This window comes from Cygnus atratus, chromosome 3 (genome assembly GCF_013377495.2).
Source record: "Cygnus atratus isolate AKBS03 ecotype Queensland, Australia chromosome 3, CAtr_DNAZoo_HiC_assembly, whole genome shotgun sequence".
Lineage (NCBI taxonomy): Eukaryota > Metazoa > Chordata > Aves > Anseriformes > Anatidae > Cygnus > Cygnus atratus.
In genome coordinates, this window is record NC_066364.1 from 48625208 (window position 1) to 48651157 (window position 25950).

The window sequence follows — 25950 nt, forward strand, 5'->3', positions numbered from 1 at the left end:
AGAGGTTTAAAAGTTTCACATTTCTGTTGGAAATAAATTTCTACTAAACTCGATATTGGTCAGGAAGTATTAATGTATGTTTCGGGTGCCACAAATCTTGGCACTGCTTTGCTTTTAAGTGATCCTGCAAGAAAACCAGGCACCCCTAATCTTGATCCCTTCAAAGCAAAGGTACTGTTTTTGAGACATCAAATAACACTTATTTCTTAAAGTGATTTAGAACACATACACACACTACATCTGTGCTACCTGAAGAACACACGAACATGCTTTCCCTCTTCTCTCTTTCAAAACGGGTGGCCATCTCTTCTTGGCTGGCTTCCTCTTCATCTCTGCACTCCTGCAGCTGCTTCATTTTCTCCATGAGAGCTTCAACTTCACAGACGGACTCTGTAGTCTTGAAAAGGAGACACAAACATTTCATTTCCCTGTGTAACAAGAACTGACAATTACAGTAGAAATCATCAAACCAGAAAATTTAAATGCCGGCTGTGTCCTTCATTTACATCATTAAATACTGATTTTTCCAGGAAAACAGCTCTTGAAAGAAATCTGTACTGACCTAACAGTTCACATTTAGTCATCATCTTTTCTCAATAAGATCTCTGGTATTTTTAGTATATTTTAAGACTTACTGCGTTTTGGAACAAGTGGTTGTCACAATAAAATTGAAATAATTTCTTTTACCTAATCTAAATGTTTAACAACTGAAAAAAATAGGGGCTGTAGCAGAAATTCTGATAGAGGAAGTAACCACAATTTACTACCCAACTGTATTTTTCCCTTTCTCTGCTCACATATTGAAGAAAACATATAGAAAGGGAAAGGAAGAGTGAGTGTAAATGCAGATTTAATGAAGCCTCAAAAGACAGCTAGCACAAGATAATCTTACTTCACAAGAGCTGTTTCAACACCATCACAATATGCTATTAATTCAGTATCTGGTCCTGTAAAAATCCATCAGCACAAAGCAAAATGAAGTTATCTTCAATTTAAATTATTCTCCCCTTTTTCTCTCTGCCTTTTGCAGTCAACTTGCTCTTTGAGAAAACCGGCAAGCTCATCCGACAAAATCTGAGTGCCACCCACGCTATTACAGCAAAGTCTCACAAGCAAGGAACCTACACTGAAAATATCCTGTTGTCGCTGCTCTTAAACCAGCGCTCAGTTCACATCATGCTTCTCACCAACTGGAAGCAAGTGCAGATCAGTGAGCACAAGTGCTGCAGGCAGGAAGTACTGTTTTAGACACAGGGTCAGAAAACTGTGAACGATCTGTCGTGTGATGCACCACAAACACCTCAGGGCATCAAAGACTAGAATCAAAGGAAGAGCCAAATTTCCACTGCACACGTGGAATAAAAATCTTTCCTGGCCACTGCTACTCAGGACGCGTATCATGATCAAGCTGAGGTCAGCAGCACTCACTCAGATAGGCAAACAGATGAGAGATCAAAAAAATAGACAAGAGAGATTGTATCTTTGTCTCTTCCTTTGCTAGCTTTCCCCAGTGCCATTTCAGCTCCTCCTTAATGTATCTTTTCAACAGGTTAGTCCTCAGCTAGGTTAGGCTCATCAATACCACTGAACAAAAAGAGATGCATGCACGGGTATCCTCGATGTATTCCATTTACAAAGAAACGGCTTCGGTTGAAGGAGAGTTTTCAGACACTTCCCGGGATACTCACAGTTGGGCTGGCATGAATGTCATCCATCCTGTGGTAACCATTTGTCATATCACAGATGCAGTAGTTACTGACGGAAGGTGGTCTGAAGGTGTGACCCCCTTCACAGTCGATCTCCGGGCTGATTCCACAGCCAAACGTGAAGGAAGCCAGGGAGTGGTAGTGTGTAAGGAGAACTACTGCGTGGATCAGTTCCGCCAGGGACCAGCTGTTTTCTTCAGTCTTCAGAAGTTGCTTTAAAAATAATGCAAGACAAAAGCATTACTTTTAAAAAGGGGTTCGAACGATTCCACTTTCATGCAATTTATCAACACATTTATTTGACGGATAAAATTATTTTTCCAAAACCCACAGTTGCTCCCTAGCTCCCTTCTGCCCTAACTCTCTGCATGCTCGCTGTCCTGTTAGCAGGTTACCTGCTGATAGCTGACTTGGTGACTTCTCTCCCCTCTCCAGCCCCCAAGCAGCAATCGAGGCAGTTGGGGTTTCTGTTTTGCACCATACGGTTTGCACTGAAGCCGGACTTGACTTGTGTCGAAATTTCACACCTCTGGTGAAGACGCAACCACAACAGTTGCCTCTTTCTTCAACCGGTCTTTACAGACTTGGAAAACCCTGGCACCTCCTGGCAGATCAGCTGTGCAAGAACCTGGCATCAAGGCTGGGCTCCCTGCGCCTGGTCCCTGTGGGTGGGATGCTCTGCGTTTGACAAGAAGCTTCAAACCCCAACTTCCCCTTCAGGCAGGAAAGTGTGGGAGGTTTGGGCCTCCCGGCAAAGCGTGCGTCCTCCCCCACAGCCCAGGGTCCTGCCTCCGCTCTCCACCTGGCAGGCAGCGCGGAGCGAGTCCCAGCACCCACTTCCGTGCTACGGGTAAAGAGAAGGGCAGAGGAGGGAAAATTGCCCCAGTAGCCACGGCCAGGGCTGGGCAGGAGTGCCCCTACTGTGAGAGCTGCTGTTGCTGCACACCCAAAGCTAGCTGAGCTGGGTTACTCTTGGAGGAAAGAGCAGCAGAAGCAGCCGCTTTGTGGCTGGTTGGTGCTGCGGTGCTGGCCGGCTTCCACCCTGCACTGCCACGGCGTCCCTGGGCTGCTCTGCCCTCCTGCTCCCCCACACCCAGCCTGGGCATCGGTCACCTCCAAACTGCCATGCAGGGGCAGTGTGGGGGCATTTAGCCTTTTCCTTTTGTTCTTACTACTGGCTTTTTTTCCCCCCAAATAAAATTATCTTAGATGTAAACACCAGGGACTCAGAAATGCCTGCAGAGAGATTAGCGCTCTGAAAACTGAGCGTTTGAACCAGCGAATACTGGGACAAAAACATAGTGATCTGTGTTCAGCCTGGCACCATCTCAGAAATGCTCAGGGATTTCTGGTTACTGACAGCATCCAACTTAAGGAAGTGCACATCTGACCACACCAGCATCGCACCAACAGAATTCTGACATGACAATTCTGAAATACCAGCGTATCATAAATTAAATTGGTTTGTGGTTTGAGACCAGTAATGATTATGCCAGTTTTACGGGGTTAGCACAAGTGATATATCATGCACGCAGTATTGCAGTGACTAAACACCAAAATGAAAGTGATCTGAAACACAGAACATCTCTCACCCTGTCTGGCTCCTAACCCTAAGATTGCATTTACTGAAAAACAAGGGTACATTCACATTACTCCATGAAAGATTTACCTCGATATGCTCCTTGGTGATAAGCCAGGGTCGGTGAGCCAACATTTTGTTCAATTCTCCCAAATTTTGCAGTTTTTGAGGTGCATTTTCCAGCCCATTCAACCATTTAGGGTCTCCACCAACGTGAAGGAAGTCATTCACATGGAGGTTAACAAGGTAAGAGCACTGATGTCTTGCTGCAGCCTAAAAAGGAAAACACGGTTGTGGTACGGAAAACAATTACAGTAAGTTAGTGCATTACAACAAATGCCACAAGCCATCATTTCCTCAAAATATTCAAGAATAAGACTTGCAGTGTTCAAAGGCTGAATTAAAAAAAGCCTGTTTTGATTATTGGTCTCATAACACAAATATTCCTCATTTGTCTACATTCTAATGATGCTGGCTACAGGTGCAACATGCCTACATCCAGAGAGAAGTACAGGCACAGATCTATTGTATGACCTGTAGCCACTATGCCATCCTGCACAGTACTCTCCAGCGTGGAGGAAGCAAGACTGCTTCAAGGCAAATCTTTACCAGCTAGAACAAAAGCAGGTTTTAGAATGCACATAGCAAGAAAAACTAAGGGCAGCTTTTCAGCAAAGAAGAGATCCAGTGTCATTTATTCAAGCTTTAATACTTTTCCCATCAAAATAAGGTGCAGTGCAAATCTTCAGTGTAACTTCAGCAGGCCATTGCTGACCATTGCACTGGCAGACTGGAAATGATAAAATCAGCCACTTCTGGCAGAAAACCTGCTCAGAATTCAGAGATTCAGAAGCAGATAATGGGACTACCGAGTCAGAGAGAGGTGCATTTTTAAGACTACGCACACAAAAAAGCTGTCTTGAAAACCATTTTCTGAGATACTAAGGAAACCAAGAATAAACAATTCTTATTTTTATAACAGATTTTTTTCTCTTCCTTGCATTCCTACCGAAACTATGAACATAAAGTACTGATCTTATGAAACAATTTGTAAAACAGACACAAACAAACCTACTCTGTTTTTCCCCTTAGCTTCTGATGAAATGCCTAGCCAACTAGAAACTGCAAAACACTGCTATTAAAAAAGATCAGAGAGAGTTGCCAAAGCGGCTGTTTCTGCTTGCTGCTTTACGTTCCAGCATACCATTATCCCGATGTAGTGCCGGTAATGAAGAGGGAGTGGACCATCCATCTGCAGCAGATAGTGCTGAGTTTTCAGAAAGCTTTCAAGGTACTGCGGGTGGAAAACCATCACCAAGGTAACATTGTCCAGTCGGCCCAGCGTAGCAAAAGAATCTGCAAACAGCGTGTGCATCATGGCGTCTTCGTTTCCCACTTGAATAGTCTGAGTTAACAGAAAGAGAGATTAACAATATTGTCTGAGCAGTACTGATAAAATAGAAAAAAAAATGTATTACCACAGCACCCAGGCCCCCAGTGAAAGGAATTATGAGATACCTCTCCTAATGGCATTAAATCAGTGCACATAAAGCAAGGCAGGAGATCCCTTCAGCACCTCTCATTTGGATCCCAAATGATTATATCAGCAGCAAAAAGAGATTTTTGCCTTTATACTTTCTCTCATGCAACACTGACTTCTCCTCAACGCTCACCTTCACTTTCTTGAATGCCCCAAATTCATCTTAAGTTATTATAACAAGAGCGAGCTAACTGAAAAAATATTTTTTACTGAGAGGAAAAGAAGAAAACAAGCAAAAAGCTAGCTAAGATGACAAGAGAGAATTATAAAAGGAAACTGAAGCTTAAGGCTCAGAAATTCCTAGAAAACCACAGGCATACTACTAACTTTTCCTCCGCTCCAAGTTCTCCTACCAGTCGCTCAGAAGAGAAGCACCAGCAATGCTCAGCCACGGCACTCTGCAGTTTGTCAGATATTCAGAATGGCAGTGGCAGCTCAAGAAAAAGTAACCCCGGAGTAGAGGGGCAGGTACCTTGTGGACCAGTAGGAAACTACATCCGGATGTTCACAAGGAAACACACACTCTTACACAGAACAGTATTGGGTTTCTCTAATGCTAGAGAGCAGTACAGGAGGTGTCATAACTATTCCAGAGTTCCCCTGGGCTCTCGTTGGTTTGTACATCAGAACTGTGGCCAAAGTCTCACCAGGACTGAATGTGATCACAACTAAAAATGTTTTGCAGTTCAGCAGCTGTCCTGAAACCAAATGTGGGTTACTACTAAAAGAGTGTTCCTTAAAAGCATAAAGTTCACTGTGTACTTGAAAACACCACCACACCTCCTTCTCTGGGATGAATCTGCTTGGTCCGTGTCCCAGTGGTCTAGGAATTCTTATTCCAAGTTCCTAGAAAAGAAAAATACACCATCTCAGCGTTCAGTTATAAACAGCCTTTTAGCCGTGGTTGCAAGAAAGAAAAAAATTTGCCATTCAGAGCTGAGCTTATTTGGGTACTTGGGGTACTCTGACACCGGTACTTTCACCAGTACCATTTGTACGAATGCAAATTATTTTTCTGCAAGTACTTTAGAACTAGTCACACTTGTTTACAGAGCACAGTCCCACTCCAGCTACAAAAACTGCAACAACAAAGGCCCTGTCAACCACAGAAGAAACACACAAATATATATATGTATGCGCACAGTACAACCTGGTTCACAGAAAATTTTGCATAAGGCAGATTCTGGCAGGGCGTCCGGGACACGTTGTTCAGTACAGAGCCGGCTGCTGTGTGGTTATGCCACTGATACAAAACGAGACTGATGTATGTGTGTACATCCGCAGTAAGCAAGCACATAACACTCTGTGCATCTGTCAGGAAATGAAACAGCTGTAACCCTAATCAGATTTCTTTTTCCCCGACCTCAAAGAGGTCTTAAACTGCTGAAAGTACCTGTTCTACATCTGCGTCTGCTTTCTTTTCAAGATGGGGTGAGTAGCTGGTCAGGCTCACGTGGAGGTGAGGGGGAGCACCCTGCGGTGCTGAGGCACTGCAGGCAAAACAGAGCAGAGGGGCACCTACTGCTCTTTTAGGATTCAAGAGCAGACAGAACCCCTACAAGCTGCCTGCCAAATCCAGATTTAAATTTTGCTACGTTTTCCCTACATAGGTGAAGGCTGTTACAACCAAGCAATACTGGTCTCACTAGTGCACCTTTTGTCCTTAGCTGAGGTTTCTATTTGCAAGAGTTCATCGCACGAGAAGCAATTTTATTAATCAGTTACTGTTCCCTGAACTTTCCACTAAGACTAAAAACCAGCTTCTGAAAGCTGGAAACGACCAGCACGGATCCATCTCGGAGCTACCGAAGCCCACCAGACTCCACCAGCCTCCAGCACCTCTCAGACCTGTGTCAGAAGCCCTCACTTCTCTTACTGGGGAAAATGGAGACCAAGCAGCAGCTCTTACCACCAGCCATTTCACACATCCCACAGGACAGGAAGGGTTGCGATGGGGCTTTGTCCTCCTCAGGGTCCTGACATTGACGAACACACCCTGCTTGGCAGCTAAGGCGCTAGCAATGCCACTTGGTGTGGGTCAGAATTCATTTCTTAAAAACCCTCTCTCCTCAAAGCTTCCTACCATTCTTACTCAGTAATATTACAGCTTCTTATCCCAGCTACAGCCGCACTAGCAAATTAGAGGAACATCTTACATGCAAATGACAGCAAGAGAAACGTTGGTACACATCGTGTAATTTAGCAGAGGCCTGCAGTTGTCTGCCAGCTCAGCCACTCCAAGAGAAACACCTTGAAGTTTAATTCTTGAACAACTGCGTTTCAGTCTTCCCTGTCCCAGAGGAGTTATAAGGAAGAAAAAAACAAATTTTCAGAAACAAGGCGAGGCGACCGCTGGTATATTTTGCCTCACAATCTAAAATACGTCCATGTCAATATGCGTTACATTTTTAAAGCATGCTGGGGCCAAACTGCTGTTTATGCTCCACAGAACAGGCAGCGTTAGGAAGGCACGCTAAAGGAAAAAAACGAGCCCTCTCTGCGAAGTGACATTGGGCTTCCTGGGGGACTGAAGAAGTTGCCTTCTTCTCCTCAGGCCCTGAAATGACAGCATGGATTCAAGCATGGGTTCAGGGCTCTCCTCTGACAGGGAGGTTGCAAAGGACTTGTGAGCGTGGCACTTCGCACTGCCTCGGTTTCCCATCTGCAAACTGGGGGTTAAAGCATTTTTTCCAGAGGGTGCTGAGAACAGAAATGTGCTTGTTGTCATGAGGTGATTGACTACCAGAATCAGCATTTAATCAAGTTCTCCTAGTGCTCGAGAAACACCAGGCTTCTCCAAGCACTCCCAGCATCCCGATGCTCTGATACGACACAGCCCAGAAATAACGCCCAGAACACTCCTGGAGGACCTTCCTTTGGTTTCTGCTGTATCTCCAAGCTCCACAATGCCTTTCACGATGCATTCCAAGTACATTCAGCCAAGACACACCTCCCTCCAGCCTTCCCTTCCGAGGGCAAGCTGCCTCCCGGGCCAGCTGCGGCACCCCTGCCTGTCTCCCCTGCGGCCTCCTGGCGAGGACGCCCCTCACGGGACACCGACAAGCACTCGGCGAAGGAGCGGGTGCCAGGCCGAGCAGCAGATGTAAACAACCAATATTTATTTTGCTTATTACAAAAGCCTAAGCAACTTTCATGTGATTCCAGACCATCAGGTTGCGCACCAGTGACCTCAGCGCTGCGGTTTCCCCATCAAGCTTCTCCTGGCTTCTTTCCTCCTTTGTTAACCTCGCCACACCACTTCCATTCAAACCAGGAACTCTGCAGCTGAATCCAGCTCCGAGCTCAGCAGAAAGCTGACCACAACTGAGGCTTTACGTGCAAGTAATACCTCATAACGATAATCCACCGCAGGCGCTCGGTCTTCAAAGCCAGGCCCGGGTGGCTGCGGAGTCAGACTGGGGCCGCCTCGGCACCCAGGAAGCCCAGCAGCTGACGGCGGGGGAACCACTGCACCGCACAGGGGGGCCTCTGGAGAGAAGCCTGGCTTCAGCTGCATAAATGCTGTGTCGCTGGGCCAGAGGAGGCTACCTCAGAAATCATGGAAAGGGCACCTCTGTCCCCGTATGTAATGTAATTCACATTTCTCCGTGGCCACGATTGTTACCACAGGAACCCCGTTCACGGGATACCTGTCACATCTGAGCCTACACGTCCCTCCTCACTGCCACAGCCGTGCATCTGACATCTCGTGTATTTAACCCATGCGACATTCCTGCAGAGTCAACAAAGTGTATTATCTCCCCCTTATACAAAAAAGGAGAAACACAAAAGCTGTGTGTCTAAGCGAGGCTGCTACAGGAAGACCGATGGCTTGAGCTGAGGTCTCAAGTCACAGGCTAATGCCCTAACCATCAGACCGTGTCTTTTCAGAGACTTCTCAACCAGGAAATATGTGTTTTATGCAAATTTACACCAAAAAACAGCTCTTCAGAACGCAGGCAGAGGAGTCAATGAGACTCCAAAGTCTGCAAACCTAATTAACCTTCCCAGTTACCATTCTCTTTCACCAATCTCTCACTTCATTTATCTAACTCCATGATGCCAACTCAACCCAAAATCTGTATGGCATGCACAGATATGCTGAGCAAAGGCCACTTACAAATCCATCAGCATGTAGAAACTCACGCTACTTACAGCTTTTCTGCATCTTAAGACTGTCAATCAAGCCCATTTTTAGGTAAATTTTTAAAGTATCTTGTCAAGAACAGCACTCCCATCAAATGTAAGTAAAAGCTTGTGATGCAAAATTGAATTGCAAATGCTTAAGAGATGCTTTTTAATACCTGAAGAACAATGTACCTGAACACTGTAACAGACCATCATCTATTTTGGTTTTGAACCTCTTTAAAACATGAAAAGAAAAAAAAAATGTCACTGCTAAACAGACACCCAATGTCAGAAATTCCACCTTGAAATACTGAAGCAGAGTTCAGCTACGTGCAGGGATGCAGGGCTTTGAGACCAGGAACAGCCACGTAACCCCAGCTACAGCTGCTGCTCCGTAGTTGAGCCTAAATGCTTTTTCTGATCCCTGCTACCGGCTCCTGGCAGCTAAAGCTCTGCCTCTTATCACAAAACTTCTCCCAAAACTCAGTCATAGTTTGGTCAGGTGAGTATGGTGACTGCCACCAAACTTCTGATTTTCAGTAATTCAGGATTCATCAGCTGAGCACTAACCATGAACCACAATCTTCAGACTGCTTGCCTGGGTTAAAACACAATGAGTCATTTTGCTCCCCTCAAGTACAATCAGCACCAATATCAAATGCTGTATCTCCCAGAGATGCTGATTTATATACTCACTTAAGCCCCTCTAAACAGCCAAAACAGAACACTTTGTCACAGACAAGCCACATGTGAAGTGAAAATATAATTATCAATTTACCTCACTAAACCACACTTGGATTAACATCTTCACCCGAATCATCTATATCCTGACTAACCACTAAGTACTGCTAGGTTCAAACAAAATTTTATGAAAGTCACATTCCGTAATGCAATATAAATGAATCAGCACAGGTATACAGAGGGAAATGAGTCTGAGGCAACCTTTTTTGTGGGTAACTTTTCCCTAGACGGCCAGTGGTCATTTTATGTAATCTAAGCACATTCCTATCCAAGCTCTGGGTTAAGTACAGCACAATAAGTGAGTTGTGGGTTCAAACCTCTTCAGCACAATTCCCCAGTAGATTTAATCCCCCCACTTCTCCACTGTGCCAGTGCTGGAAATTCAGCTTAGGATACTATGGTATGCATCTGAAGCCGACATTAAAAACATTCAGTTAGAGCTTTACACTCTTCTAGGATAACATGACCCAAAGGATCTCCGTGTCCAAGATGCTGGCACTGCCTCTCCAAGGGAGGCTTTGGCACTTACCCGTCTGGGAGGCTGCTGGCTGCTTCTGCTCACTGTGTCTGGTTCCTGCTTCCCCTTTAAAGGTCACTGACAGCAAGATCTCTCTGCTGGTGACACTGACAGCCTACAAATTCGGAGTTTTCTTGTTTAGATCTTAACAGCAATGACTGACACACTGGCCTCACAGGACAAGTTATTTTGATCTCCCTGTGCTCTTATCACCAAGCTGATGCGTACTCAGCTTAAAAGATGTATTTTAGGTTCTGCTCGTGTGGCTACCTTATCAGATGGGTAGCTTTTGCAAGCAAATGGATTAAGAAACAAGGAGTATGGATTAAATATAAATTATTTTATCTCAAAAAAAAAAAAACACTCACAAACCCTACATAATTTCTAAACACAGGGCTAAATAAAACGGGCAGTTTTTTCTGTTTTGTTCATTTATCTAATTCAGAAGCATCTGCAATCGCTGTGTCTCTCTCAAACCAACCCCAACCCCGACTCATATTAAAGTGCCAGAATAGCAGTCCCCCAGATGCCCACGTACCCTAAATGCTGGTTCCATTCCCTGGGTCCCCCGGAGGTGTCACTCAGCCCGAGCACTGGACATGTCCGCACACGCACGGATGCAAAGACCTGAGAGCAAGCGCTCTGCTCTGCTCCAAAGCGCTCAGTGAGAGCACAGCAGCTGAAATGCCGCTTTACTGAGAGTATGCTTTCCTTATAGATTAAACACTTCAAGAATCAGTAAGTTAACGTTCTCCAAATGTCTCAAGATCCTTTAAAAGACTGCATTTCATAAACATCCCAGGCCATAGGGCTCGATTCAAGACCGATCTCAAGGCAACTGAGTGTGCGCCCAAAGCCACCCACCCTGCTCTCAACCCAAGGAAGGAAAGCAGAGCCCTGGTTCCCCACTCTTCACCTCTACCACTTTTCTTCCTTTTTTTTTTTTTTTTTCCAAAACTAAATAGTAAGAGCAGGTCCTGCTGGCGCAGTCTCAGGTCACCTCAGCGCTACTCCGGCCCCGTTCCTCCAGTGGCTTTGTGACCCAACCGCCTGGAGACCACAACCCCATTGACTTTGGTTGTGAGCTCACAGACCGAGCACCAGAACCTAAACGGACAGTGCCTGGCTTTTCTATACACTGTCATGCGTACGACGACATGAAAGGTATGAAAGGGTGAAGGCTTTGGAAGGAAGGCTGCGATTTGCATGCTGTAAACAATGTTTCAATACCAATAAATCGGCAACACGGAAGGAAACGAGTTCAAATGAGCCAGTTCTCCTTTATGTTATGCAGGCTGTACTGCCGCATTATGCCAGAGCAAGGCATCCTGCATCTCCGAGGCACTACACCTGCCCCAGCCAGCAAAACCCCATCACTCTCTCCGCAACTCCCAGCAATCGGAGGATCCCGGCTCCCCTTCCAAACAAAAGCCTTGAAGCGCTGAAACGCTCAATTTCCCCAGAGGGTTCCGAAGCAGCGTTGTATTCCTTGCCCGAGGCGAACCCCGTCCCCCCGGCCGGGATCCCCGTGAGCAGCCCCCGGCCCCTCAGCCCCCCGCCGGGTACCTGCTGCTGCTGCTGCCGCCGCCGCCGCCGCCGGCCCGGCCCGCCCAGCCTCTGCCGGCACCGCGGGGCCGGGCCTCGCCGCGCTCCCCGGGCAGCCCCGCCGCGGCTCTACCTCAGCGCCCGGCGCCGCCGGGGCGGGCCCCAGCCATCGGGCGGGCCCCAGCCATGGGGCGGCCTCCCCGCCGGGCGGAGCTGCGGCCGGGCCGCCTCCCCGCCGGCCGAGGGGAGGCTGGAGCCCTGGGGCAGCGCCCCCGGCCGGAGGCTCGGGCGAGGCCTGAGGCCTGCCCTGCTTCCCCGGCACCGAGGGCAGCGCCCTTGGCTTTCGTAGCCACGGAGGCTGGAGAGACCTTCAGGATCGTCTGATCCAACCATCCCCCTGCCACCACTGTCACCCACTAAGCCATGTTCCCAAGCACCACGTCCAGCCTCTCCTCAACACCCCCAGGGACACTGACCCCACCACCTCCCTGGGCAACCCGTCCCAACCCCTCTTTCTGAGACCACCACCACCTCTGTCCCCGGCTCGTTTCGCCACCTTCCCTCGCCGCACCAGAACAATGACGCCTGCTAAACCCAGCAGTGGCAGGAGGCTAACATTTTGCAGATATTTGTGTGACTAAGTATGCTGCTTCAGAAATTTGGCCTCGCGCCTATTCCCAAGATCATAACAGTCCCGGGCAAACATATGTTTTGCAATCACATCAGCAAAACACTCAGCCTTTGTTTGCAGCAGTCTGCGCTTCTCCCGCCGGCTCCCCCGGGACTGTACACGCTGCCAGATCCCTGACATCTCCCACCTCTTGTGGGGTGGGATGTTACGCTATCGATCATCTCAAAAGAAACAAGCCTCTGAACCGGACGCCGTGAATTTTTCTCATCTTCCAAAGCAATCTAAGGTTTACAAAGCTAAATTCTGTTAAATCATTTTCCACCAAATATTTTGAATTAAAATAAAATGACAGACACAAAGAGAAGAAGTTGCAGTTTAGAGTGGAGTAGGCCAGGACAGCTCTGAACACACTCCTCTGGGGGATGAAGGCTCCTGCCTATGATTTGGAATGCCCCAGACCCAATCTTGAGCTCTAACGAGCTATCTGGTAACAACCAAGCAGGGAAATTCCACGACACTGAACTTTACGCTCATTTAAATGCAAAACTGAACACTGAAGAACTCTTCACTGGTGGCTCCTAGTATGGGTGCATGAGTCTTGCAGCCAAATGCAGAAAACACCGAGGACAGAAGAATGAGGCACCAGGGCTCAAGGCACCAATTCTGCACATTTCTGACGCTAAAGCTTTGGAAGCTTTCTTTTCTCTCTGCTTTCCAACTACTGCCTCTTCTCTGGGCTACACAGTTAACTCTGCAGAGTGGAAGGATGTTCTGCTTCCACAGGCTTTGCAGTATTACATTAAATTACCCAGAGATGTGCAAGTGCCATAGCTCCTTACTAGGGTGCTTGGTTTTATGCTGCCCCTTTTCTCCAGAAGAAATGAAGCATGTGTCATACCTGCTTGCACTTCATAAAGTGCTCAACAGAAGCATGGAAAAAGAAGAATTCCATACTGGCAAGGAGGGTTGCATTTTGCGAGCTAATAAAATAAACTAATGAAGAGCACTGCTTAATTCCCGCTGGCTACTTCCTCACTTAGGCCAAATCCCAACAAAGAGACGAGGAATGGGCTCCTCTTGCAACACAGGCAAAGGGCAGGCTTGTGCTCAGAAAAACTGTTGAAAAAGAGAGTAATGGCCTGAAAAGTTGAAATGCATGAAGATGCCTCACCCTAAGCAGCCTTCCTGGACGTCAGATGAAATGTAATGACATTCAATGAATTTGTTAACGTCCTTGGAAGAAAAATAAATAACTAAAAAGGGCAGCACTCAGTTCCCTGAAGTGTTTTTCTATTTCCCTCACTGTAGCGGATCGCCTTGTCTGGGTATTTGTGAGGAAGCCTGTTTATGCTGATATTTGCTCCTATACAAAGAACCTCAGTAGATACAGATTCTTCTCTGACATCATTCAAGGGAAATTTTCTCCCATGAAACAGCCAACTCAGAAAATTCTGCCGTGTTCTTCGCTTTCTGTATCAGGATGGATGAAGGCAGTGGCAACATGTCAGAAAAAGCATGTACAAAGGGGAGGAGGAAGTCACACAGCTGTAGCAAACAAATAATAATGCTCTTAAAAGCTCTCCCATATGGCCTGAGCACACAAGCTCTGCTCAGGCCCCAGTTACGTCCCTGCTGTAGCAGAAGCTCATCAGCCTGGTCTGCTGCAAGTGCTGTCCCACAGCAGTGCTCACACAACTATTTCCAAAGTGCAACTGCCCCGGATCAAGGAATGCACAAAACTGAGCCAAGAGCTGGTCTATAAGTCAGTATGCAGCTGCACACTTAAATTATTTCCTTTCTGGGTCTAGCAAGGCGAGCTACCCCCCAGCGGTATGAGCGATGTCAGGAGGAATATGGTTCGACGCTGGCACGAGGCTTGTTTGGGTACTGAGTGCAGAATCCCGTGCAGCCGGGGGATGTGGGGACACATCTATGGTACAGTTTGCATAACTTGAGCTCAGGAGCTGTTCCCCGGGGGAAAAACAACAGTATGTTTGACCGCGTATCAATGCAATTAAACAGAAGTCCAGTGAAACGTTCATAAGGGAAAAACCAACAACAAATATTTAACGTGAGAATACAGGGAGATACCAAGTTTCCTTTCACCCAGAAAGAGCGTATGGTAGATACAGGCACGGGGTCACCTCAGGCGAACAGCACCTACAGCACGGAAACATACTTCTTCTCAGCAAGCGCTTCCATAAAAGTTGCTGGCATAAAAGGATGGCATTCGACATCTGCGCTCACAAGGTTCAGTCATCAGAAATGCAAGCTTTCCTTATTGCTGCAGTGAAGGAAGTGTAACAGAGAAGCTAAGAGGAGACCAATCAGTTACGATGTGAAAAGCCTGATCCTGCAAACACATGTGTCTGAGCTTACCCTCTGTAACTTGGAACAGTGCCATTTGAGTCTAATAGGGCGACTTTTTGAGGAAAGTTCAGCACAAACAGATGACTCTGAAGAACTGGCAAGCCAACATCTCAAATTCTTTCCATAGGAAAGCTATCCAAGCAGGAGCACTCAAAATGTCTGTTGCTGCTCCGCGCTGGACATCCAATTAGCATCTCAGAGGACGATCAGGCAATTCCTTCCCAGAAATATTTACAAAGGCAAACAAGGAGTTCCGTGGTGCTCTGAGGTACCTGATTTGCGTTAGTTCTTAAAACTGCATCGTCGTATTTTTTCCATAAGGCAGTGGCTGAGGGTGCTGTCTCCCACCAGCAGCTCCGGCAGCTGAAAGCATCAGGGCCCATGGAGGAGCAGGGGCTCTCCCACAAGACATGCTCACCCAGCTGTACGCCAGGATGCTTGCAGTCCAACCAAGTGATCCAAGACTTGGTTTGTTTCTTAAATTATTCTTTTATTTTATTATCTGGGCAATTGTTTTAGCTCATTTTGATTGACTGAGGTTAGGCGCTCCCAACCACGAACAAATCCCAGGGGGCAGCGACCCCTAGCAAAGCAGCAGTACTAAGAGCATGGGGGCAATGATCTCTTCTAGCAGAGCAGCTCGAGCAGCTCTGCCTCATCTGGTGCCTTAAGGAAGTCACCAGGTGCCTCGGCAATGACTGAGCAGCCCCACAGCAGCAGCTCTCAATGTTTCCCTGTGGATTCCTCTCGTTCCTGGCTGTCCACAGCCACTACCCTTTTCATAACAAATTTCAAACATATCTCCTAATCTCTTCTATCCCTTTATTATATGCTTGTTATTTCTAAAATAGCAAAAATCTTTATCATGATAACAAGAAGGGAGGCGCAGCAATTGAACCATTAATTACAGTGATGAAAGAATTTAAATTAAATAGAAGACTGTATCAGCCCATCAGTGGGTCAAGAAAAATTGATCAGTATTTCAAAGCATTCTTTTTTACTTAACCTTAACAATCTGATCTGTCAGTCTCCAAAAAAATTGCACTCTATTATTAGCATCAGCGCATAACTCTAGGGAGGAAGGTAAACTATATTCTTTGTATGTACCTGAGTCTAAATTCTTGCTGTATGTGTCAAAAGGGACCAGCCCTTAGGAACAGCACTGCACCTGATACCTTTACAGCAGTGACAAAAACAAGTTGTTTAGGAGAACAAAGGGCTGAAAATCAGCCACATCAGGAAATAAGATCAGAGCAATATACAGAAGCTTTCCACCTTGCAGTCTTTAGGAATGCAAGGCTAAGACTGAACATTTTACACTATTAAGAGACAATATTTATTATCTGTTCTTGTCCACCATATGCATTCCTGAAATGCAACTTTTCTGTTTATAGCTCTTATTTACATGTTGCTTTCTTTCTTTCAGCTCTAATGGGCAAATGACTTGCAAGTAATCAAGAGGTTTTGCAAGTAATTACAAATCAGGTAAATCCTAGCCCACTGCAGCAGAAGACCCAGCCTCTTTTCTCCCAGCTTACCGAGCTGCAAGGCTCAGCTGTTACACCTGAGCTGCTCTCACTGCCGACTGCCTTCAACTCACCATGCTCCAGCATCTCCCGTGCCTTTATCTGTTCCCTGAACTATTTGGTTTGTCACTCAGGACTCTTATGCCCCCCCTCGTCCCCAGTCATTCTTCTAGCAATTTCTGCCTTCGATTGGATTTCTACAGTTCAACCCCACCTCTACACCACAAGTTGTTTTGTTTTTTTCCTCCCCCTCAAAGCTTGCCCAAATTTAACATCCCCTTCTGCAGTTATTAGGTAGCAGAAGTTTAGGGAGCTACAAGAAGTTGAGATCTTGAGATTATTCATGCTTTGGCACGGGCACAAAACCAGACTTATGGTTTCTAAGACTACTCCAACTAGGTAGATTAAAGATGTGTTTCTGAAGATTAGCAGATTGAAAGAATGTTTTACCAGATTATTCTTTCCCCTTTTCGTAAGGGTACACAGCTCCTCCTAGGCTGATAAACAGCCACTGAACTACAGAAGTTGTTTGTCTGGCTTGCTGTGAACATCCCATGTTAGAAAAGTGGGCTCTTTCTTCTGAGGTGGCTTGGAACTTGTGCACCACACAAGAATACTTTGGTTAACATCTCGCCACTTAGACACAGCTCTCCCAGGTAGAAAGGCTGTGTTAACTAGCTCCAGAACTGGCCTTGGTAACTCGCTGGTAACTGCTGATCTTTCAGAGGAGAGAGGGTGTAAGGAGAGGGGATCAGCTGTCCAGCTGCAGATTGCCACTCTCTGGGGAGCAGAGTATCTGCAGGCTGCCAGCCACTCCGCAGTCTTTCTCAAGACTACATAAACATAAGTTAAAAACAAAACTCATTTAATAAGAGTGCATTTGGAGTTTATTCAAGAAAAAGAACATTTAATTTATAGCTGTCTAGCACCGGTTTTGTCTAAAGAGGTCTCTGCTCTCCACTTCAGTTACCAAACCACCAGGTCACACCAACACCCACAACAGCTCCTTGGAGCTGGGATCCATTTTGCTATCTTCTTCTCAGGCACTCTGTCCCCAAAATGAATACTGAAAAGGGACAGATATCCTTTCTCAGTTGAGTGAAAATTCACCCTTGGGAAATTCCTGCAACTCCAAGTCCTCATAATTGATTCAATTAAGAGCAAGGAGGCCATGCAATACCTGATTTGTTACACTACCTGGAATGCTGTCAGACAGTGCTTCACCACTGCCGTGTAAAGGTGCTGTTGGAACACCCGTCCTACAGGGATGGAAGTTGCCTTATCACTCTGGGCAATCCACTGCAAACAAAACCTTTTACACACTGCAAACGTGCATCTTCGAAGCAAGGGAACACCAGCTGAATCACCTCTGCGTGAGTTTGTTTTCTACTTTTTTAAAACTACGTTTGACCTTGGAAATAGTCCTTATATGAAAACAACAGAAACCAATGAAATGTAGCTCACTATTAGCTTCTGACAGAAATTAGACACAATGTCAAGCCCTGAGAAAAAACAAAACAGAACAAAAAAAACCACCTTAAGGAGTACTAGTGCTAACCTGGCATATTGGAATTGGGTGAGACCATGACAGCAAGTGACTCTGAGCCGCATAGCTGTGAAGTTACAGTGAGGATGCAGGAGATGCTGTGTAAGTATCCTGTGAACAAGCTGCAACAAAAACCCACTTTCATATTCTGTTACACATAGACGTGCAACCCAGATCTTCTCCTCACTGGAAGCTTTGTGTCATCTTTACCCTTGTGGGGCTCAGGTGTGGATCTAGAAAACTGTTTGAAACTCTGAACGGAGACTGATACCTGACTGTTTTATGTTGAAGGCACAGCAAATAATAAGCTTACTTCTGCAGAGCCTTCACCAGGGAACAAACTAGCCATTTATAAAATGCTTGTTACGGTTGCACTTCTTTGAGTCAACCCTTAATCTCACACTACAGCCAAAACCTAACTGGTTTGCTTCCTTTTTTTTTTTTTTTTTCTTCATAAATTCAGTGTTTTCCCCATGAAAATAAATCAAGAAGAATACAATGCAGTAAAAGCATGTCATGTCATTTAATGCACTTCAAGGTTTTCAACTCTTTTTCTACAGCTTGGTTGTTAAAGTGAGATAAAATCAAGTGAAACAATACTAAACGAATATGGGAAGTACCACAAGAGATTCAGGAGCCCTTATATCAGTAACAGCAGTTTGGGGAACTGTTTTGTGGCTTTCTTAGACTTGCTACTTTCAGGCACGTGCCCAATACAGCCCAGAGCAGCAGATGGGGGGGAAGGGGACACAAAAAAACACTTATTTTATTTTCAGTTTTCCATGGTCTAGCTGTGACCCAAATAACATGCAGTATTTATCTGAGTTTGTGAGCTTGGAGAAAACCATCAGATCTTTATTAGGAAAAGAAATCTAAATACCTATAAAGCTTTATTTTCCTAGCATCTTCTTTAATGACCTATCTTGATGTTGTAAGGCTGTAAATTCCTCAAGATTGATTCTGTCTCCATATTTGTTTAATGTGCAGAGCCAAGTACAACAATATTATAGGATTTGTCAACTCCTTTAGAACATTGTGTTGGCAAAAAATTAAGCTCATCATCCTAGAAGAGCATCTATGATGTCTAAATACAGCAGTTAAGAAAACAGATCATCCTCTGGGTCCTGTGCTGCAAGTCCCTGGGGTGCAGCCCATCTTCCTAAATCCTGGAGTTGTCCAGAGCTTGGAGAGCTCCTCCAGGGCATCTGGGACATCCAGGCCTGCCACTGAGCTGTCTGCAGGACCATCTCCTTGCCCTCCTACCTCCACGGCCACCTCAGCCCTTTACTGCTGGCCACAGAGGCTTTGGGTCCCTGCAGGACAACCATAAAATCACAGGAAGATTTCTGCAACTGCGCTGCTTGGGATCTCAACAAAACCACAGACTTTTCCGGGCTTTGCAATCCTGCTGCCTGCACTGGTGATATTTAAACTGTGGATCTGTTATTGCCTTCACCCACCTACCTTCTCAAAGACGTATTTGCAACTGGAACTAAGTCAAAGCAGGCTTGAAACCAATTCTGGCACTTTCTGTTGAAACAAAGTTTTTGTTGTTGTTTTTTGTTGTTGTTGTTGTTTGTTTGTTTTTTAAAGTTAACCACATTATGGGAATTTAGCCATAAAACCACTGTTAACGATCATAATTTTAAATCAATCAGTTGCTATCGTGAGAGACGAAAGGCCACCTACCGTTGCTGGACCACCCTGACTAATTACTGTACAGCATTTCACCCATATGATATACTTCAGAAGTCTTGAGAAAGGCCAGCATTGTACGGGTAGCCCCTCAGATTCAAAGGCACTGAACCCACACACAAAATACATACAGCAGGCATGCCACAAAGGACACAATGCTCTCAGGTTTCCATAGCAGAATCAATATTTTTGCAATCAAGTGAACATTAAAGCCTGATTTATCATATTTTCAAATGTCACAGGAATTATGGGATAAGTACAAGTAAATAAATACAAATGCACACATACAATACTAAGCACACACTAAGAGAGTATTAAAATCGGGATAATATCCTTAAAGAAGGGCTTTGGTGTTTACGGTTGACATTTGAGCTTACAAATCTGTTCTACAGAACATGAAGCTGTAACATTCAAACGCCCTCTCATTTTGTCAATAAAGCTACAAATTATACCTGTCCCCCATTCCTTATCTCCTAACTACTTCCCAGGGCTTCCAAGTCAGCAAAACAATGTGGCAAACTTAGGCAGACCCCGACCAAATCTTCAGTGCCAATGAAGATGCAACAATGATCACTGAGGCTTGTAAACTAAACTATTAGCAAAAAAAAAATCTGTTTGGTTTGCTGACATGCCTATAAACAACAACAGAGAAGTTCTCTCAGAAGCGGGGTGTGTTTGTCATCTCGCTGAGAATTCCTCCTCATGAGGTTAGACTGCCACAAAAATCATTTGTTCCTTTATTCCAGAAAAAACAGGCCCTAATTATTTGCATTTACTAATGTAAATGTATTTCCCCTTTTAGAAGACAAATTTCAAGAGTAGCAAATGGTTTATGCCAACGTGAAATTTGACTTGAAAGAAATTTACACATGCTATCACACTCTTCACAAGCGGGAACGGCTGAGCCTAACCCAGGTTAGGACTGTAGCCACCAAGGGCCAGTGTCTGACTCCTGGAGCTGCAGCTAACATGGAATTACTTGGCAAAGCTTAGGTCTGGAACTGCCAGGGACCACTGCAAGATGGCTAAAGCAAACAGGACTGAGCTGAGTCCAGGAGAAGTCATTGGGGTGGGCTTAGGCCTGGGGCTCAGGCCTGGGGCTCACAGAGAAAGGAGGTGTGCATTAGGATTTCAACCAGCAAAGTCTGGCAGGGCTGACTCAAGCATCAGGCTCACCTGAGGATCACCTGGCTAAAGCCTGGTGGGAGTCATTTTGCTAAGGCAAGGTGTGTGAGTGTCTACAGCCTGCAGGTGAAGCCTAGAGCTTGCACCAGGATCCAGAAGGGCAGCTGCAGCTGTGGCAAACAAGAGGGATCCCCAGGCTAAAGCAGGATTCGGGCTGGGACAGTATTAAAGACCAGCAGCTCTGTGTACAGCAGGCATGTGCCCATTCAATAGCCATGATTTCTGACCAGTTGTGAACTGGCTCCAACTTGAACTGATGACCTGAAAGGTTTAAAAAATAAAATAAGGGTGTGTATGTAGCTGAACGTTGTTTCCAAGAGGCTGATTCTCTGCTCTGTAAGAATAAATGAATAAAACCCTGCATCCCTTGAACTCATATTGCAATGTCATCTATATTCTTCCTTTTCTTTCACAACTAAGGGCCACATTTTCTACAGTAAATTTGTTCTCAGGGTTCCAGAAGACTAACGCAGCAGCATTACATGCACAGGCAAGCACTTTCTTAATAGCTGTGTTGCATTAATTCTTTTGTTGAAATACAATCAAGACATTACTGGGAGGGAATGTTTATATCAGGCCACTTGAGACCTCAGGTTGTTTCTGGCAGCACGTTGCCCTGGCTGAGGGAAATGGTCTTGTACAAGCAATCAAAATTCATCGTCTGGCCACGCCTGAGCTGACCTGAACAGGAAAGAAAGATAACCCCCATATAACTTGTACGGTAAATATGTTAGGAGTGGTGGACTTTGCCCTGCTTCACATATAGCAATTGGACAAACTGTCCTAACAGCTGTGAACCTTTCTTAAACATAGCAGCTCCAAGTGACAGAAGGGAGAAGAAAGAAGCGTGAGACAAGCTGATTCCCACAGAGAAAAGTAACTCGAGTGCATCCAGCATGCACCTAGGTCACCAGGCACTGCCTGGCCATCCCAGTATGGCAGGTCCAGTCAGTCTGAACGTGTCCCAGACACATCAGACGCCTGGGTGTATGCACATAGCAGCCATTTTACAGAGGCTTTCTAACCACCAGAAGCCCCAAATGGCCAAATTGCTTTTTCCCATTGTCTGTACAGTCTTCCAGGAGGGGTGGAAGGGACAGGAATGTGTGTGGGTAATGACAGAGTTATTTATGGGGTCCTAACACCAGAGTGACTCTCTGCAAGGGCACTGGCTGGTGAAAAAAACAACACAACTGTCTGCTCAGCCTCATAACAAGACAGCCGTTCACATAAAACAAAACATACATTTAGATTTTTGGCTCAATATTCTTGCCCCTGAATTGTTGCTCTATATATGAACAAACGCTCCTTTGTTTCAAGAAAGCCTCACCGGCCGCAAGTTCCCCAAGAGAGGGGCACTACAATCCTCGAGCACAGACGGGCCTGCCTGGCAATAAGCAACAGGCATGTATGGGGTAGATGGCGCAAAGCCAGGTCTGACCATAGAAGAATCCCAAGATTCTCCTCCAAGAGAGGGTAAGTTAAGAAGGCATCTGGATACCGACCGACCGAAAGGTACTGGCTCCAGTCATCCTCCAGCCTGCTATGCCGCTGCCCTGCGTGCCAGCTTTTTGACATTTATGCAGCTATTAAAAAAGAGAGAATAACCACAAACAAGTCACCACGCAAAACGTGTAGAAACAAAGTACAACAGTAAGGAACACTGGACACGGAGATTGTCCAAGTAAAGTGTCTTCAAGCAATCAACTTCACATTGAGAGTTATCGACTAAGGATTCTCAGTCAGCAACACCTGAAAACATGCTCAATCCCAAGCACGTAGAGCATGGACAGGACTGCAGCTTATTTAAGAGGCACGGATGTCATCAAGAGCTGCATGAAAATCAGAAGTCTGAATTTGGCAAGTAGATGCCTCCTCCACTCTTTTTAAAGTAACTCAAGTTAGCATTTGAGTATCCTACTAATATCATAACTAAGTTATGCATGGTTAAAAAAAGGTATAAAATTCACACATCATGAGAACCATTTCTTTTTCTTTCTTATAAACAGTTTGTTGACAGAATAAAGTAATTACCCTTCACATCATGGTTTTCAAACAGTAAATAAATCTTGCTATAAAAGCAAATGTATTCCATGTTTTTTTTCTGTCAACTAGCAAAGTATCAACTAAATGCTAATGGCATTCATCCTGCTATTTTGTTCAGCGTCAGATTTGAAGGAACACAGCTGTACCCCTTTTTCTCCTATGTATTACACAAGTCTCTTTCCCTAAACATGGTTTTCCTTCCCTCCACACACACAAAAAAAAGACTACACTATTGCATGTGACACTAATGTGAACTTCCTGATCACACCACCTACAACCTTTACCCCGTGTTGTTCCCAGTTGTCCCGGGGGGCAAAAAGGGAGTGGGCAGCTGCTCGGCAAGTCTGTAGCTATCAGCACATTGTGAAAGGAACACGAAGGCAACTGGAGTCAACAAATTAAATTTGAAGATTTAAGCGAACTGCCAGGAGAAACAGCACGTATTTTTAGTCTGGTAACAGCGTCCAGTGTTACATAAGTGCATTGTGTATGTTACCCTGGAAAGCATTCAGTTTGTGTGGTGGAAAGACTTAACCTCCATGGCTTGCTGCTTATAAACAACAGCTCACACCAAGCAGAGGAATCCATCTTAGGTGCCCTTAGCCCAGCTTGAACACTTACTAACACAGTGTCACAGTGGGTGGGGAAACACCCAGAACAAATGCTTCCAAGGTTTTCAGTTAATTTCTCAATTACGTTTCTTCTAGGAATTAGTACATCTGTTCCATGCTTTGAAATTGTTTTCCAACTTTTTCCTTTGCTTGGTATTGTTGGAAAGTGGCTTGTACAGCCAAACACAGAGAGCAGACTCGGAGGAGTGCACACAAAGACCTTTCAGCAAGCCCCCGGGTTCGTGGGGTCTATTTTATGCAATAGAAAGTTACATCTGCTTAAATATGTATCAAATGTAAACAGTGGAACTCTTTACAGGCAGATGATACTGACCTATGCATGTATGCATGACCTTAACACACATGTACTGGTAGTGCTTGTACACCAAGTCCTTCCCTGGTAAGAAGCTCCTCCAGTAAATACAGTCACAAAATTCGGAACAGAAAAGCCAGTTACCAAAGTAGACAGCTTGAAGGGATGAAAACCTCCAGAGAGCAGCTGGGCTTTAGATTCAGGTCAGTGCACAGTCCCCACAATTCAGTCACAAGCTGACTTCCCTCTCAGCCTGGGCTCCCTCCTTCTCACCTCATCCCCTCCTTCATCTCCACTTTTCGCTCCACTACTTCTCTACTTCAAAGAACCAGAAATTACTGCAGAACTAATCCAATTTTCCTTTTCTTGCTACCCTGACTTGAATTGCTTACTGTTACCCTGTTTGGGCTGCAGTTAACTGAACTGCACTCAGGATCTGTTCGGCAGCTCTGCCTGCTCACCCGACTCCAGACACCACTGCTTGGAGCACCAGCGGCGACCCAGTGGTGGTACCACGGTGAGATCAGAGAATGTCCTCCCGTGAGCACTTAGCCGAGTCCTGGCAGGCATAGAAACACACAGTAACATACGAAACCAGGCAATACTGGCAGAAATTGGCATTTTTCTACTGTTTTACTGTTTTCAGTCTCTCTTGCCCTCACTGCTTCCCAAACTAGGACATCTCAGCTCTTCCATGACATGAGAAGTACAAGGGGTTGAGGTGACACACTAAAGCTTGAGGATAATGCCCACAAGAAAAGCAGGCCCCAGTACTCCTCTAAACCTTCACCTGCAAAGACCCCACTTCAAGGTGTGGGAGAGTCTGATTCTTGCTATGCCACAGGCTGCTGCTGTTGCCATGAGATCTCTAGCTCTACAAGAGCAGGTCATTATTTTGCTGGTGGCTCATTATCAAAGGCACTCACAAACTAAAATGTCTGCACTGCCCCAGGAAGCACAAAGGCTGGCAGAAGTTCCCTGGGTTTGAGCACATTATCATGAACCTGAAACTCGCATGAGGTCCCTAACTGCAGACTGAGTTTCAGCCGGTTTCACACCACAACTTCCTTCCACCTCAGAAGAGCTCTGAAAGAAGAGACTGAAAACTCTCCCAGTACACTATCTACATTCCAAAGAAGAACTCAGGCTGCACTCCTGCCCAGTGTCTGACAGCTGGATCCATTAATGACAAAAGGCAGTTTCTGGAACTGAAAGATGACAAACCAGAGGCATAGATGGGGAGACTGAGAAAGAGCCAAGGACTCCTAGGGAAAAGCATCCCTCTACCTATCTGGCTTCAGGACAGTCCAGTCCCCCTTAGCTTAGGGACTGCAAGTACTCACCCAGGACAGCAGCTCCATAAGTCACTGGGTAGTGTATCAGCAATGAGTGGAAACCACCACTCTCAGCCTGGAAGCAGTTTGAGGGGGATGAGGTTTGGCATGTGATTGCTAAACAGAGTAACTTCACTCAAGTTTCGAGCAGTGAAAGTTCTAAGATTGGGCAGGGACCTCACGAAAACTAGATTTTATCAGTGCGTGATCAAATTGCAACTAAAACCTTCCCAATGGCCTGGGAGTTTTACTGTATAAACTCTGCAGACAGACTCAACTGCTAGAACTGAGCTGTCAGTTCTATTATTAAGCAGAGCTGCTTGCAAACAGAAACACACAAAGTCAATGTGGAAAAAAAAAAAAAAGTAGCCTATTTCTTCCACCACAGCTACTGTATTTGTTTTCTCTCTTTGGACAAACACTCACCCAAGCTTGGGACTATTCCAGCTGGTTACATCATAGGTTCACATGGCAGTGGTAATAAAAAATAAATTCAGTCTTCAGTGCAACTCAATGGACTTTATTATAATTATCTCCTAAACCCAGCAGCATTATTTAAAGATAACCATGTATGTTAATAAAACTACAGCATTTGAGAAAGAAAACCCAGATGACTTTCTTTATTTCTTCACTTCAGAATAAATACAATAAAGCACAATTACAAAGAGCATCTCATTCTCACCTAGATTTTCAGAGACATCAAACTACCATTAACTTTGCAATTAATGCTACAGGCCAGTGACAAATGATGTAGGAGTACCAGTTACCACAGTTTAACATAAACAGTTAAGTCCCCAAATAAAAAGAGATTCAAAGACTTTCAATAGGCAAGAAATAGTGGGCAGCTGGCAACAGTAAGCGATTTAATGAATACAGCAGCATTCAGGAGCCATTTGAAAACTGTTTGCTTGAGTATGGCTGAGTTATTAAAAATTCT

The 25950-nt window shown here is 45.4% G+C and overlaps 1 protein-coding gene across 7 annotated transcripts in view; it reads right to left on the minus strand.

The window, feature by feature from the left end:
* SESN1 (sestrin 1) overlaps positions 1 to 25950 on the minus strand; it is a 75253-nt gene that overhangs the window by 3947 nt on the left and 45356 nt on the right. For 2 of the 7 annotated variants that reach the window (XM_035564764.2, XM_035564762.2), the window contains exons 2-6: positions 5606 to 5671; positions 4490 to 4690; positions 3376 to 3558; positions 1689 to 1919; positions 250 to 397 (exon numbers count right to left, since the gene is read on the minus strand). In XM_035564764.2, the coding sequence (XP_035420657.1) occupies positions 250 to 397; positions 1689 to 1919; positions 3376 to 3558; positions 4490 to 4690; positions 5606 to 5671 (829 nt within the window). Of the gene's footprint in view, positions 1 to 249; positions 398 to 1688; positions 1920 to 3375; positions 3559 to 4489; positions 4691 to 5605; positions 5672 to 10223; positions 10269 to 10749; positions 10886 to 11777; positions 11866 to 25950 lie in introns of those variants that run through there. The other 5 variants (XM_035564766.2, XM_035564768.2, XM_050709858.1 and 2 more) reach the window with 5 other exon arrangements.